We start from the raw sequence: 16,172 nt of genomic DNA, 5'->3' as shown, positions 1-16,172 counted from the left end.
CTAATGAAAGGCATTAAGAGGAGATGAATTCATTTTACATAGTTAATAGTTCACACCATTCAGTAAAGGATATGTACTACTGATTTTTATATATACTAAAGGAACAAACAGGTAGAAATGAATTTACTTTAAGAATATACGTACAAAATATTCAGTAGTACTTTAGACTTTTTCCCCTATTAAGGTTTTCTGAACTATAAACTGCTGAATGTATTCTAGTTGTTGAGCAAAATAAATTAGTGTTTTGCAGTGTATTTATAAAGTATTTTCCTGCCTGCTAATAATAATCTCTTGGGATTAAAAAAAAAAAAAAAAAGAGAGAGAAAATGCAAACTTCTAATCAAAAATACTGACAGAAGTCTTAAGCAACTTTAGCAAAAGCTCTGCCTTGATTAATAGTAAAAACATACAGTCAGTATATATTTAAAAATGATAGTGCTGTCTTTCAGTACTGCTGCCTATAATACTGGAAATATATCCTTTCAGTATGCGAAGGCATATCCTCTATGAAGTGACCAGATAAATCAGTTCACCCTTGGCTGTAACTAAATGCTGTCTAGTGACTTATGATAGACAGGGCTTTAACCTCTGACAGCTAGATTCATTGTTGGTACAACAACCAATCATTGGTTTTGACGACATGAGCCTAATCAAAGTTGGAGTATAAAAGCCCCCTTGGAATATATAAGGTACACCAGTGTGGCAAGCTGTCTCTCAGATTGCATTTGCTTTTACAGATCTGTTCAGTACTAAAAGAAAAAGAGAAAGGGGGAGGAAAAAAAAAAGGAAAAGGAAAAAAAGCTGCACTGAATGTGAGACCATGCAAAAGGTAGCAATCTATGTTTATATTTACCTGTTCATGCTGATTTCAGTTGATCCGGTGGCTCTTGATGATAGCAGTCAGCCAACAGAGAATGCTGAAAAAGATGGACTGTGCAATGCTTGTACATGGAGACAGAATACAAAATCTTCCAGAATAGAAGCCATAAAAATTCAAATCCTCAGCAAACTGCGCCTGGAACAAGCTCCTAATATTAGCAGGGATGTTATTAAACAACTTTTACCCAAAGCTCCTCCGCTACAGGAATTGATTGATCAGTATGACGTCCAGAGAGATGATAGTAGCGATGGTTCTTTGGAAGATGATGACTATCATGCCACAACTGAAACTATTATCACAATGCCTACAGAGTGTAAGTAACCCTGCTGCTTTCCCTATCATGCTGCTCCACTGAAAAAGTTGTCTCCGTGCTGTAGAGCAACTGAACTCCTTCTCAGTCTCTCCCAACAGGCTGCTGGCTGAAGCGTGTTAGAGGGAGGGAGAAGAGCATATTTTTTTTTAAATTTGAGTCAGGTTCAAATGACCTTGTTGTGATCTTCTGTTTTACTGTTCATTTTTCTGCTCCTTATAATATGTATGCCTGTAGCACTTAGAATTTGTCAATTGCCTTAGAAAGCAATGTGAGATTTCCAGTTTAGTTAACTTGATTGTTTGCAGGATTCAATGCATTGCCTATCACAAAGATAAAGCACCAGTGCAGATAATGAGATAACTACTTTTCTCTGAGTAACGTTTCACTCACCAATATTTTTAAGAGCAACAGAAATTAGAAATACAAGTTAGAGCACTAGAGCTACTTAACTGCAAACATTATAGCAAGTGCAAGTATAGAGTTAAATTCTTGCTTCTCTGCTGATCCCATAAACTAGCACCACCCACCTCTGAGTTTAAACTATATATTTAAAGCAAGTATGTGTGCAACAGATTTAAATGTTAAAATGTCCATGTTATAGCAATCAGCTCCAGTAATTGTGCCAAGGAAGAATGAAGGCATTTACTGAATGAGCAGATTCTAAGTTATCTTCTGAGTGCTAAACATCTGCTATGACTCCTATCAAGTATCTTTTGCACAGCTAATACTATAGTATCTTATGTTCTTCATCAGCTAAACTATTTGGCTATGGCAGCTGGTTTTTTTAAATAACACTTATGAATATGATGTCAAAAAGGAAAAAGACAACCGGACATATAAGGCACAGATTTGTTACCCGTAACAGATATCATTACAATACTCATTCTAGAATAAAATCAGCTGCTGTAGCTAGCTAAAAATGTACACATCAATTAAAAATTAATTTTATATGTAAAACTTTTAACTTTAGTTAGTAAGATGGGTACTTAATAGCAATATATTATTGCAGTCCTACCACAGTGCTGTAGTTGAGGTCTGCCATCAGTTTTATTCCAGTCTATTATGTCCAAGCTTTTATAGCTTTTTTTATTGAACCATGACATAATCACAGTGACTGAAAAGAGATTATGTTTCATTGATCTGTTAATTTGCAGTTCATTTCATACTTTGCATAAAAAGCCTTTAAACTATTTTACATGTACTAAGAAACAGTTATCTTTAAAGAAAAGGTTTATGAATCTCAAAGCTCTGCACCATTTAAGATTAGCATTACTCATTTTATCCTACCATGGAAAGATACTGTCATGAGTAGGTAAGATAGCTGTATCATGGGCTACAGGAAACAAGAACATTGCCCTGCAAATAACCTTCCTATGATATTGTTCAAGTGAGAAGAAAAGATGATTCTCAGAGTAACACTAATTATACTTTTTTCCACTGAGAAAAGAAATTAGTGTTGACTCATGTAAAGTGCTTGCCAATAGCTGCCTCTGTTTATATGATATGTAGCACACCAACATTATTTACTAAATTAGAAATATCTGGAAGATCACATAAATGTTGAGTCAGCTGATGTAAAGGTGCTATTCTGCATGTTTTACAGAGGTAATCAGGAGATAAATACCAGAAATGAGTTGGTAGTAGTCACTGCATAGTTGAATAGGCTATGCTCTGTCTCCAGGTAATTTTTGTGAGGGGAAGAGATTTTTTTGCAGCTTCATTAGTCCGTCTACAGGTCTGATTAGCTCGTACAGCTAATCAGAGCTCTGGGAATGCTGAGGACTGAGTCCACCACAGCTTCTTTCTTTCCATGATTCCTGAACATTTTTGAATTTCAGCCTGTCCACACTTCTAAATGAATAGCCTACAGAGTTTAATGGACCAGCTAGATCTACTTAGAAAATGTTTAATCAAATCTCATTTTAGTCTGTTTACAAAAAGACCATGGAATCCTTATCACATTATGTTACTTTCAGTCGACAGCATAATGATTTTCTTGACATCCATTAAATTTGCTTTAGAGCGTAAAACTCAGAAAATGAATTATGTTACATATACTTTGTTACTGATATTCTGTTTATAACATTTTGTAATATGTCCTACACAGTCTGGAAAAAAAAACTGGGTTTATATATGCATATCTCTTTATGTTCCCTGTTCAGTAATCTGTTCTTTCCATTCATTTATAGCTGATTTTCTTGTACAAATGGAGGGAAAACCAAAATGTTGCTTCTTTAAGTTTAGCTCTAAAATACAATATAACAAAGTAGTAAAGGCCCAATTGTGGATATACTTGAGACAAGTCCAAAAACCTACAACAGTGTTTGTGCAGATCCTGAGACTTATTAAACCCATGAAAGACGGTACAAGATATACTGGAATTCGATCTTTGAAACTTGACATGAACCCAGGCACTGGTATTTGGCAGAGTATCGATGTGAAGACAGTGCTGCAAAATTGGCTCAAACAACCTGAATCCAATTTAGGCATCGAAATAAAAGCTTTTGATGAGAATGGACAAGATCTTGCTGTAACTTTCCCAGGACCAGGTGAAGATGGATTGGTAAGTTTAATTAGAAAAATCCCATTTAAACTTCTTGCATTTTATTGGAAAGAATTTAAGTTGTGTTTTAAGAAATGGAGAAAATGGAAGCATTACAGTGGGAGTGGGAGATAAAAGTTCTGTAAACCCAGTTCCTTCAATTCTTTGCTCTCTAATCATGTCAAAATCACATAATGTTCCTAGGTCTCCATTTCCATATTTGAAAAATTGAGACAGTTACATTACTTCAGAGAGATGTTGAGAGGCATTAACTGGAAAATGCTTTTGTAATTACTGATTGATGGTACTGCTGAAGCAACATTGTTTTCAGATTTGAGAGTTTAAAAAAAGTTCAAATACTGCTTAATAAGTCATTTTGTATGAATTAAAAAAAAATAGCCATTAGGTTCTCACTTGTTGTTGCCTCAAATATCGTTGACAAAGCTTTTCTGCATTCAAAGGAGAGAGCTTCTCCTTAAGTCTGTGTGCATATATCTTCTATTGACAAAAATGAGAATTGTGTATGTTTATGCAGGTGAGAACAGATCTTTTTCATAATGTCTTAAATTATGTACCTCTTACAAAGTGATAGAATGTATCATTCCACCTACTAGAAGTGCTTGAATAGAGAAAGTCTGCTTGATACAATCAGTGGTACATAACGATGAAAAAGATCTTGGCTTTAGAACATAAAATAGCTATCTGGTTTCTTTTTGTAAGCATAAATGAAGAAATTAAATCTGAAGTTTACCAGTTAAACTACAGTGTTTTCCTTGTTTTTTATTTCCACAAATCACGAATTGTCTTCAACCTGTAAAAATTCCTGAACCCAGGTACATTACTGAAACAATTACAACCAAGAAATTCCTGCTTTTGAACAAAATATCTTGCAGTAGAAAAAGCTGTTCATGCATCTATGTAATGCTTAGTTTCTTAGCAGTATAATAGACTTAAAAGAACCTAAAGAAAGAAAACATTGTGATATCTTAATTATAGGTCCATTATAGAGGTGAATCTCTCATAATTGAAACAGGCCAGTTGAGTCTTACAATAAGGGATGTCCCTACTACCTCCATCCATTAGAACATTTAATGCCATGTTTTCACACATATTGATAATCTGTATCATCTGTAAAAACAACCTGACTAGACAGCAGTGCAGGTTCATATGTACATGCAGTTAATGTAAAAGGAAATGCGCCTTCTTCACGTTCCTTGCGGCCTGTTCTGCTGCCCAGGATAGCCCCCTCTCCCTCCTGCCCCTCAGCAGAGGGGCTGAGCCATAGCACCCTGTGGGCAGCAGGGTACTCACCAGCCAGCAGCAGGTCTTCTCCTGCAGCCACTACACTCAGGTCCTCTTCTCCACCTCCTGCACTGTTCATCTTCCCTTGCTCTTGAGCCGCAGGGCATCTTCTGCAGCACTGGAGGAGTTGTAGGCATAAAGGTGGGCATCCTGGAAGGGAGAAACCTGTACAGCACAAAGTTAGCTGGGCTGTTATTCATTCTTGGGGAACAGTGTTGTGCAGTTCCTGGTCATGGAAACACAACAATCTGGTCAAGCCAACAATGTGCCAAATAAACACACCACACTGAAATTAATATAGAAAGGAGGAAACTTCAAGAAGTTTTTCAAGCTTGTGACTGTAAAGGTTGTAATTTTTTTCTATTCTCAGTTGGTGACTGTGGAGACACACCTTCGGTACAAAGCATGTGGCTCAGATATTTGCCAAAAGTACATTCTTGGCCACGAGGCTCTTTGAGAAGCCAAAACATTAGCTGCCCATGCAAATTCTGTACAGTAATTCAGCCTGCTAGCAGAGATGAAAGCTGTGGAGTAAAAGTAGCCTGTACTAACAGGTGAAACATTCTTTTCTACTACCATTTAAATCATCTGAAGCAGTTAGCAATTATGGAGCAATTTCTGTCCTCCTTTGGCTGGAAAAGCACCCTCCCTCAAAACCTGCACTGAACACAATTTTTATGAAAGGAATTTCAGAAGGACTCACAAAAGGGGGACCAGCAGCAGTCAGATCCTGCCCTTTAAAAGTTCTTGGAGTTTTTTTGTTTGTTTCCTTCCTTTTGGGGGTTCTATAGAAGAAAATAGCTCTTTCTATAAGGCTAAATAAAAATTTTGCAATAAAAAATCCAGCAGCCTCCACATTGCTGAAACTGTCTTTTAGCAGTCAACAGAGGTGATGTTGGCTAGCATTGAGATGATAATTACAGGAAGAAATTATAGCTCCTTACAGAGGAACATCAGGTAAAATCTGGTCCTCAGCATGAAAAAGAGGAATAATCCTTAAGAAGAGGTCAAATGTAGCAGAAAATTCAAAGAAGAAAAAATTCTCTGAGGGGTAGAACTTCGGAAAGATTTATAAACATTATTGGAGAATACTGATTTGATACAATCTATATCTGAGATATTATCTATTTTCATGTTTTTACTGAACTTACTCATAATTACTTCAGTAATATTTCAAGTTCCATTTCCTCTCCTCACAGAATCCATTTTTAGAGGTCAGAGTTACAGACACACCAAAAAGATCCCGCAGAGACTTTGGCCTTGACTGTGATGAGCACTCAACAGAATCCCGATGTTGTCGCTACCCGCTGACAGTGGATTTTGAAGCTTTTGGATGGGACTGGATTATAGCACCTAAAAGATACAAAGCCAATTACTGCTCTGGAGAATGTGAATTTGTATTTTTACAAAAATATCCACACACTCATCTTGTACACCAAGCAAATCCAAGAGGTTCGGCAGGCCCCTGCTGCACACCTACCAAGATGTCCCCGATAAATATGCTATATTTCAATGGAAAAGAACAAATAATATATGGAAAGATACCAGCTATGGTAGTGGATCGTTGTGGGTGCTCATGAGATCATCGTTAGATCCACTACTTCATAAATCGTGGAAGCTACCAAAAAGAGTTACATCCATCCCCTCATCAGTCTTTGAAACTGTGAAATCATGTACACTAGGCATTGCCGACATCCAATATGCCGTATGACAGGCTATCGTACAGAACCGATTTAGTACACAAGCTATAGAATGTGAACTAAAAGACAATATAGATACCTAATGGCTGGCTTTTAACCAGTGAAAAAGAAAAGCTACAATCAAAATCATCGGATTTAACAAATGAAATTTCTTACATTGTGAGGGAATCAATATTCAGTCATTCAGACACAAATTTATATGCAGGTTTCAACATGTGTTGGTAATTAAAAGCAAGCTCCTGTCACCTGAGAACAGAAGGAGTGGGCTTTTAAATCTATTTCTTCACAGCTTCATTTAATATTGTATTTACAGGAAAATATATACTGGTAACATATACACCACTACACAACACCACCAGAATTGTCCTTAAACACTTGAATATATAGTGCAGAATTGTGAAATGTATAAAATGAAATTCCACATAAATGGACAAATCCTGAAATTGGAGATGGTATAGTGTATTCAGTGTGTTTCCATTCCTTTTTTTCATTAGTATGTTAGTAATCAATGGCAATGGTGCTATGTAAGCAGGCTGAGTAAATACAGTTATCTAATTGAAAGAATTTAGAATAATAATGAATTTGCCCTCTCCTCAGGTACAACACTATTCAACATTCGCAAGAAACAGATATTTTTTAAATGAAAGTGAATACTTTTCTAGATGTAGTAAAACAAAAGGCAGCAGAGAAGTCTAACATTGAAATTATTATCCCACATTATAATCTGCCTTTGCAACATTACCATTTGCACTACGATAAACCAATGCAAATAGTTGGTTGCTACAGATATTGTTAAAAAAAACTTTGATATAGCTGACTTGTGTAATATGTATGCATCAATATTTTGTAAATAAATGTTTATTTTTTAATCACTGTTGGTATATGTTCGTGGCAAGAAAAGAATGAAGTTAACCTGTACTTTAGTTTAATAAATAGCCTTCTCTTCATAATATGATTTCCTGGATTTTAACACAAGTAATATGTAGGTAAAATAATGAACAATGCAACGAAGTAAACCATATGTTGAGAATTATAGTACATTTTATATGTTTTTTACATTGGTATGAGCCACCTGTGGATAAATGATGGGTGTTGACATGTTTATAAGGTTCTTTGGGTTACTGTTTTTATGGTCATTTTGATCCACAACTGATTTTCCATACTTTGAATGTTATATCCATAAATAATGATGATACCATGAAAGATTGCTATTCAATGCATTTTCTTATACTTAAAAATTTGCAGCAAAGTACTATCTTTGAGTAAACCTAGTAAACTGATTTCCACATGAATTCTGTATATTTTCCTTATAATAAGAAATTGTTAATCAAAATTAAACATCTATTTACTATAAAGTCCATTTCATTTTACATGTAAAATATGACTGATAAAATAGGCATTCGTTAAGACAACACAAGCACTCTTAAAACATCTTCATATTAGTACGATGCCCATTTGTGTTATGTCCCAGAATCCACTTTCAAATTTTCCTTTGTGTAAAATGATTGTAAAATGTCAATGTTTGATTTTCTTTTCCCTTCCCCTCTTATATTTTTTCTGCTGGGGTGGGAAATAATTTGTACTGAGTTTTCTACTTTTTTATTTTCATGTAAGGACATAATTTATTCCTTCAGTGACAACATTCAGAACTTAAAAAACAAACTTTTTTTTAGAGTTTCTAGAATTTTTTGAACCATTTGGACTTCTGTTAAAGCTGTATCCAAGTATCAAGCCTGTTCAGCTTCTCCCAATATAGTTCAACATAGCACGTATGGGGCCCTTAAATACATATTCAACTTAGTTTCCCACAAAACACAATTATAGTAAATAAAATATATTTTTAAAATACTTAAAATACAGCATCTAGCAGAAACTTCAAGAAATGAAAGCACAACCCAGCAGCTTCTTTTCTGAAAGCCAAGATTACAGAATTAAGGGAGAAATCCTAGGTTCGTTTAAGTCAATAGCAAAACTTCCACTGACTTCAAGGGATGCCAACATTTTACCCTTTGACTTTGAACTTGAGACATTCAGGTACCAGACAGTTCAAACGAGCAGCATAGAACTATCTGCAGTGTGCATTTGCACAACCTGGGCCTTAAAGTATACCAAAAACCCCTGAAACTGTTTGGGAAATTCATCTGAAATCTCCTCAGTATACTGAGCAGTTAGACCTCCACTTCGTCCAGGTCATTCAGATGGCAACGGAAGCAAAGATGCAACAGCACAGATTTTGGAGCCGTTAACAAACTAAACACAATCCTGGCCTGCCCAGAAATCCTGATATTGTACCTGCACGTTCTTCTACTCGTAATAGCTAAAATAAAGCTAATGCAAATTTAGTTACCCACTATATAAGCAATTTCATTGGCTGTCTAGTAATAACTGTACCCTACACAAGTGATAAAACTTCTGTTGGTATTAGTGAAAAGAAACATAAACCAGAAACAAAAGAAAATAAATGAGTTCCTACTCCAACCTCTACTCCAACCAGAATTCCATCTTGAGGTTCAGATGAATTTTATACATGGAAGTTTTATGTAGCATGCATCCTTTATATTTTGCCTAATCTTGACATTATTATAGGACAGAACTGATTCACATGTTTTTAGTATTGACCCTATATACAAGTGGCTACTCATGGAATGTGCATTGTGCTTCTATCTTGTTGATTTTAGCACAAGAATGATTCATAATTAATGTATTTCTTGACAACCAATTTGAGATGCCAAAGGCCTAATCATTCATTTCTTACTCTTACACCTTTATATTTTCAAGGCCCAGGTCCTAGAGACTTCAGTGGCATCTGCAAGTCCTTCGCGTGAATCTCAATATCAAGCCAGGCACACAGAAAACAAGGAATGTGCAAGAGGGATAGTTTCTGAAAAGTAGTTTCATTTCCTCACCCAGCAGCGTACAACCCCTTAAGAAGGGCACAGGATCTAGCTTTCCAAGACAACAATCAGTGTCCTAAAGGGTGTCACAGGCCTGTCCAAGTGACTCGCTGCTCCTGGTTTTACTTCAGCCCTCCAGCTCGTCTCTGCTGCCCAGACTTCTCTTCTGCACTGATACCATCTCCTCTTCTTCCTCTCTTAGGGCTCCTCTTTGGACACTGAGCCAGTCTCTGTGCCGAGCCAGCATTATCCGACCCCTACCTCCACCCCTGTTTCTGCACAGCTGTGCTCACGCTCACACGTCTGCCCCAGGTCCCCTTGCACAGCAGCTTCCTGCAGCCCCGCAACACCGCTGCATCTTCATCGGGCAGCATTTTCCCCCTGCACGTTAACCAGATCCAACACATCCCACATCTGCTGAAAACTGCAGTTCAGGGGGAAAACCTTCAAGTATGCTCCAAGGGAGCCTCCGGGGAATTTAACAGCTGACACAGAAGTCATCGCTACTAAGCATATGTGAACTGAAATTTTTCAAAGATATACAGTTTTAGTAAGTATGAGCAGATTTCAAAAGAAACAGAGGCTATTCACATTCATAACATTAGATATCTTTCCCCAATTCTGTAGATGTTAGGTTTGTTTTTTGATTTTTTTTTCATTTCTTTTTAAACCAGTGAGATTATTGAATTGACTCATTCTTGGAAGCAAATGAGTTCTTTTGGCTAAATGTCTTAAAAAAGAAATTATCCTGAGACAAGGCTTGGAAAACTCAGGCAGTTACATATTTGCTAAAGTTACAGCAAGACAAAGCAGGGTATTATAATATGAAGGGCTAGACAAACTTAATAACCAAATGCTCCTAACACCAATAATAAATTTAATGAATAAAGTTAGGAAATAAGAAGTCATGGAAGGCACTAAATAGAAATGTTATGTGAAAAGTTTATTTCAAAAAGTACAATACCTATGTAATTTAGCAAAGATGTTATGGAGAACCTTAGTTACCCATTCTAATTATCCCAAGTAAGCCAAGGGCTGGCACTTTAGCTTCGTCCCAAATGTCACCTCTAGCAACAGTATGCCTGTTAGCATCACAGATATGTATACACTGATTTAATAAGAAGTCGCATGGCAAAGAGCCACTCAGTAAATCACTAATGCCTCTGCATCTGCTTTTCTATGCAAACTCCCCCTACAAGCAGTAAAACCACAACTCTCTCCTGAACTGCATGCATAGCATCTTTTGAATCAACAGAATACAATATTAACAAGTTCTGGAAAAGATTAAAGCCCCAATTCTCTCTCATTTAGCTTATAAAAGCCCTGATAAGATCCAAAGGAAGAAGTTAGGGCTATAGGCCAACTTCTGACTTAGAACAGAGATGAAGTACAGCTCTGTTCAGTCTTGGCTATTTCTAAATAATCAGAAAGCAAGTGATAGTGCCAGCATCTGTTGAAGCAATCCTTTGGAAAAAAAGCAATAGAGAAGTGCGAATGTACAGCTGATTCAGCACTAAACTACTTCAATTAATATATATGTATGTATTGATAAATTAAGCAGAATCATTCTCTCTGATGGTTGCACAGGCTGACCTTAAAGTATGAAGAAATATTAAAATGAGTATTCTACTATCTGTGTGTTGGTATTGCAGAAAATATAGATGACAACAAGTCATGAACCCCTCTTTAGGTCAGGAGACAAGATCCACAATGACTTTTCCTTCATTTTGGATATATTTCTGTGAAGTTTACCAGTCTTGACTGCCTAAGTTCATTTTGATGCTACAAGAAAAATGTTTTTTGTTTAGAAGTGGATGTAATTTATACTATGCATGATTTCAAAATAATAGTTTCCAGAGAAAATGAAATAGCTTAGTGTCCAGGAGTCAGCCTATGATGCATCAGTTCCCAACTCTACTCCAAGCATGCTCAATGTAAAACCTAAAGGCTATTTGTGTTCTCTAACTCTAATTCTATTTCCAAAGTAAACAGTGATCCTAAAAACTCCTAGCTTTTCTCCACTTAGAAACAACTTTCATTAAAAGTCAATAACTAGATTTAATTTCAACTCTGTCATTTTCCCATTATATTTCACATATTGGCTTTAGGCCTTAACAGTAAAGCCATTCCCGCTTTTAAGAGCTGAAAGGATTCAGCTTGAATTTATCTTTACTGTGGAATGGCAAAGAGGGAGAAGCAGTGCCTCAGTGCTGTCTTCTCCATTACCACTGACCCACACTAGAAGATTTACGTGAGATCTGGTCAGACAGGAAAGCATAGTAATATTTGCTTGTAGTAGCAAAAGCAACCTATGTCCCCAGTAAAACTCTACTGGTAACATGACCTGTAAGAGATATATGAAGAAAAATATGGGACTAGTATCCTTAAAAGCATTATGGAGTCATCACGTGATGAACAGCTTTCACAAAACTTAGAAAAGCCAATTTAGGAGGCTAAACTCCAAGACAGTTTTCTGGGATGAACAACTGCAACACAAACAGAACAATACACTGAAATCATGTGAAGTGTAAAATGCTCATTTCAGAGTAGTCATGTGCAAAGGTTGGCCTGCTTCTACATAGTTTAAAGAACAGAGCATAAAGATTTGAAATTTAAAGGAAAATAGTTGTTTCTGACTGGTTTTATAATATAGTCAAAATATGCAGCAAAATCAGTAAGAAAGGCTTTTCCTTTACAAGTCCAGGACGACACTCTGAGAGGCTTTTGCTAAACTCTGACTTCCTCTATCACAGAAATGCTTAAACTGAAAATTCTAAAAAAAGGTTTGTTCTTTTTTTTTTTTTTTTTTTTTTTTTTTTTTTTTTTTTTTTAAACCAAACCTTTTAGACCTGGCAAAGTAGATCTACCTTCATCAGTTGCATCAAGAATCTGAATATGTAGCAATTCAAAACACAGTTAGTCAGGATGTGGCTAATAGCTTGAAATTAAGATTGATTCATGGACTTTTTCTCCAGAAATAGAATAAAAAATTTTTAAAAAATCTTCCTCATTAGTTTTTCACCTAAGAGAAAAGTGATCATCTTCCCAGGCAAGCAGTAGTATTAGGGGAAGTCAAACAGCAATCCACCCCCTTGCTAGAATTATCATCGTTATGCTATATGCTTCTGTGCGTGACGCTGCTGCCACGTAGCAGAGCATAGCGCAGGTGTTCGCCCCCCCCCCCCCCCCCAAAAAGCCCGTTACTTCACTGCCATAGATGACACATACCACAATACAGTGAAACCTCATCTCGCTATTTGGATGTTGTTCTCTGCTCAGCTGCATTGCTCATGCGTTGTGGTAGAACAGCACGGAAAGCACTGTACCTTTGATCACTTCAGAGATTTGAACCTTCAGAATTATGTCAACTCAGTTTCTATATATACCTTCATTTGTTCGTGCTTTTACAGTCTTTTTGACTTGTGACATTCTATATGGTGATGTTTCAGAGAAGATGATTGTATTTTGTGATTTACACTGGTGAAAAAGTTTGTTATGTACTGTACAGTTGAATTGGCTGCCTTTAAGCAAGCATCACAAAAACTGGCTGAATTTACTGGCTTAAGGATACAAAAGTTTTTAGGAATCAGGGTATCAGTTTGTGGGTACTAAACTTCATGCCTCAATTATACAGAAAGATGGGAAGAACCCACAGTATTTCAATAATAATTATAGGTCCAGAGGTGCCAGAAAGCAGAGTTACTCCAACTAATATCAGCATAAGTTTACCATAATCAAGTATTTTCCTTCTAGGCAGGAATTATTCTAACACATTAAAATTAGGCTTTTCCCCAATGCAGAAGCACCAATCTAAAAACCTATTTTCTTACTGCTTTACCCTCATTAAAACATGCTGTAGTGATTCAATTGCTTATTTTTTATTTAACCAAAATAGCAGCCTTAGGAAGATAACATAAAAAATACATTCTTTGGTAAAAATACCTTCTCTCCATCCTAAACATTGTTGAACCGGATATTTATTGGTGTCTCTTTTCATATATATTCTTTTTTATATATGAAGAGCAATAGTGAATTACTTCTTATTGGTGCTTATTTTCATTTTATAAGTTTTAGGCAGGAAGCTATTCATCTAGTAACAGATCCTACACAAAACTGTATTCTCTTTGTGCCTTTTCTAATCACCATTTTCTGCTAACAGTGGTGCTCCTGATGTAGGTTGTTGCTATCTTACTGTTATCTTCATCCTTGTTATAAGACTACCAGTCTTTGCAAAATGCTTCAGAAGTCTACAGCTGTTCAATGATTGCCCTGTTTAAATCTCCCACCGTGCAAGAATTCATCTGACTAGATTCTTGTTAAATTGTTGCTAGCATATAATCATTTATGGCAGTCTTTTTCTTTTATATGATAGATCTCAAAACAAATTATGTCTACAGAAGGTAAAACGAAATTCGCAGTATCTGTTGTTTGAATTGCACATGAGTAAACTTCAGATCTTTAACTGGAAGGCAACCAGAAATTGGTTCCACAAATTTCTTTTGACGAAGGAGCTTAGTTATAACAAAATTTGATTATTCGGTTTTGGCCATGAAGTCTCCACAGGGCTTTTTGAGATCCGCTCCCATGGACCCTAATTCTGATTCAGAAGCCAATTGTTTCTTGGCAGTATTACTGCGGATCACAATTGGAGATTTAGCAACACCTTCTCCAGTAATTTACAGCAAACACCCAGGTCTCTGTCAACCCACAGCTTCCTTATACCACAATTTAAGTTATCAATATTAGATTCTGCCCATCCTCTTTACAATTACAGAAAGGATGGAATTCTGTGTCAGGTAAGATTGAGCTCCATTAACCATACCTTATACTGTACTTCCACAACAAAAAGTTAAAGCTTCTTATAATTAGAATATGCAGTTACAGACTAGACAGAGAGAACGACAGTGACGATGCAACAGCACTAGACTTGATATATGCCTATAGGTCCACTGACTAGGCCCGAGTACCTGAGCTTCTCTCCCTTCAGCTAGTAAGATTATATCAACTGATTTAACACTTCACCATAGGCCTTACAGTTTGTTCTACTCTTCCACAAAAAGGCAAGTACCAAAGGCAAGACAAGAAAGTTAGTACTTCTGCAGCATGGAAGCCAGCTTCCAAACACCAGTTTCCAAACACCAGTTTCATTCTCCAACATACCACCACGTACACAACACTGATTTCCCCATAGATATTTGACCTATATATTTTTTGCATAGTTCTAAATTAAAGTCACACCAACTCATACAAGGTACATTAGAAAAATAAGAAGTATTAAAGATTCAGTTAAACAGTTAAATAAAATCAACTGCATTTTCATAAGGCTCACACAGGTAGAACAAAGCTCTCTTCTGACAGGGGCAAGTAGGAAGAGAAAGCACTCTGCTGTAAAGTACTCCTTTGCTATTACTGAGGATCAGCACCTGGCTGCACAGCCAGTTGCAGGCAGGGCTTTGGTTTTATGGCAACAGGACCCTCTCAGAGGAACAAGCAGTGCTGGGGAGAGGGGGGATCTACTTGGCAAAAATGGCAAAAACCTCTACTAACAGACTTCCAAACCAGGGAGCAGAGTTTTAACTAGGTTAGCTAGGAATGGGGTTTCAGCCCACAGATAACAGAGGGCAGTGAAGTACACATACCATAGAGAGGTGGCAGTTCTCACTCACCCCTGAGAAAGCTGCAAGTCCACAAGGTCCATTTCAAGTGCCTGTATGCAAACAACATACACCATGGAAAGCATGCAGGACGAATCTGGATTTCCCAAGCATTTACAGAGCTATTGGGATCACAGAGGTGTGATGGGGACTGCTTGCAGACTGAAGTGCTGCAGCAGATGGATACAGGCTCTTTAGGAAGAGGAGGCTGGGAAGGTGATGAAGCTGGTCTCTATGCAAAGCAAAGTTTGAACGCATTAAGCTTTACAACGGAAGAGGTAACATGCTAGTGAAGGGCTTATGGACCTGCAGAAGAGGGAGGCCAACAACAGAGACATCATGGCAAGTGCCTGTTACAGATCACCTAATCAAGAGGTGAGGAAGCTTTCTTTAAAGAACTAGAAGCTTCATGATCACAGGTTAATATGAGGACTTTATCTACCCCAACATCTGCTGGAAGGGCAACACAGCAGGACACACACAATCTTAGAGATTTCTGGAGGATGTTGGAGACAGGTGCTGGGCAGGGGGAGAAGTTCTCCTGCTCACAAGTAGGTAAAAACTGGTTAGGAATGCGATGACTGATGGCAACTTTGTTGTAGTGATGGCAGAGTGAGACCCTAAAGGAAATAAGGAAGGCACGTAACAGAATAACAGCCCTAACAGAATAACAGCCCTAACAGAATAACAGCCCTAACAGAATAACAGCCCTAACAGAATAACAGCCCTAACAGAATAACAGCCCTAACAGAATAACAGCCCTAACAGAATAACAGCCCTAGACTTCAGGTTTAAGTATCTGGCATGTGGGATCACAGTGGAAGGCTGCTCTGAAAGGCAGAGGCTCAGGAGAGCCCATTGATCTCCAAGGACAACCTCCTTTCAAA

General features: G+C 37.1%; 1 protein-coding gene and 1 long non-coding RNA gene across 2 annotated transcripts in view; one reads left to right on the top strand and one right to left on the bottom strand.

Moving 5' to 3' along the window:
• The first annotated feature begins 708 nt into the window (after nt 1-708).
• Nucleotides 709-8,076, top strand: MSTN (myostatin). The gene is made up of 3 exons (XM_026097789.2): nt 709-1,193; nt 3,383-3,756; nt 6,237-8,076. Exons 1-3 carry the CDS (start codon nt 821-823, stop codon nt 6,615-6,617), a joined length of 1,128 nt encoding a protein of 375 aa, XP_025953574.1. The 5' UTR covers nt 709-820; the 3' UTR covers nt 6,618-8,076.
• LOC135328871 (uncharacterized) overlaps nt 4,945-16,172 on the bottom strand; it is a 37,144-nt gene continuing 25,916 nt past the window's right edge. The window contains exons 2-3 of the long non-coding RNA XR_010390022.1: nt 6,189-6,390; nt 4,945-5,202 (exon numbers count right to left, since the gene is read on the bottom strand). This is a non-coding gene — a long non-coding RNA (uncharacterized LOC135328871). The remainder of the gene's footprint in view (nt 5,203-6,188; nt 6,391-16,172) is intronic.

This window comes from Dromaius novaehollandiae, chromosome 7, assembly GCF_036370855.1.
Source record: "Dromaius novaehollandiae isolate bDroNov1 chromosome 7, bDroNov1.hap1, whole genome shotgun sequence".
Lineage (NCBI taxonomy): Eukaryota > Metazoa > Chordata > Aves > Casuariiformes > Dromaiidae > Dromaius > Dromaius novaehollandiae.
This window is presented reverse-complemented; position numbering and strand designations above follow the sequence as displayed.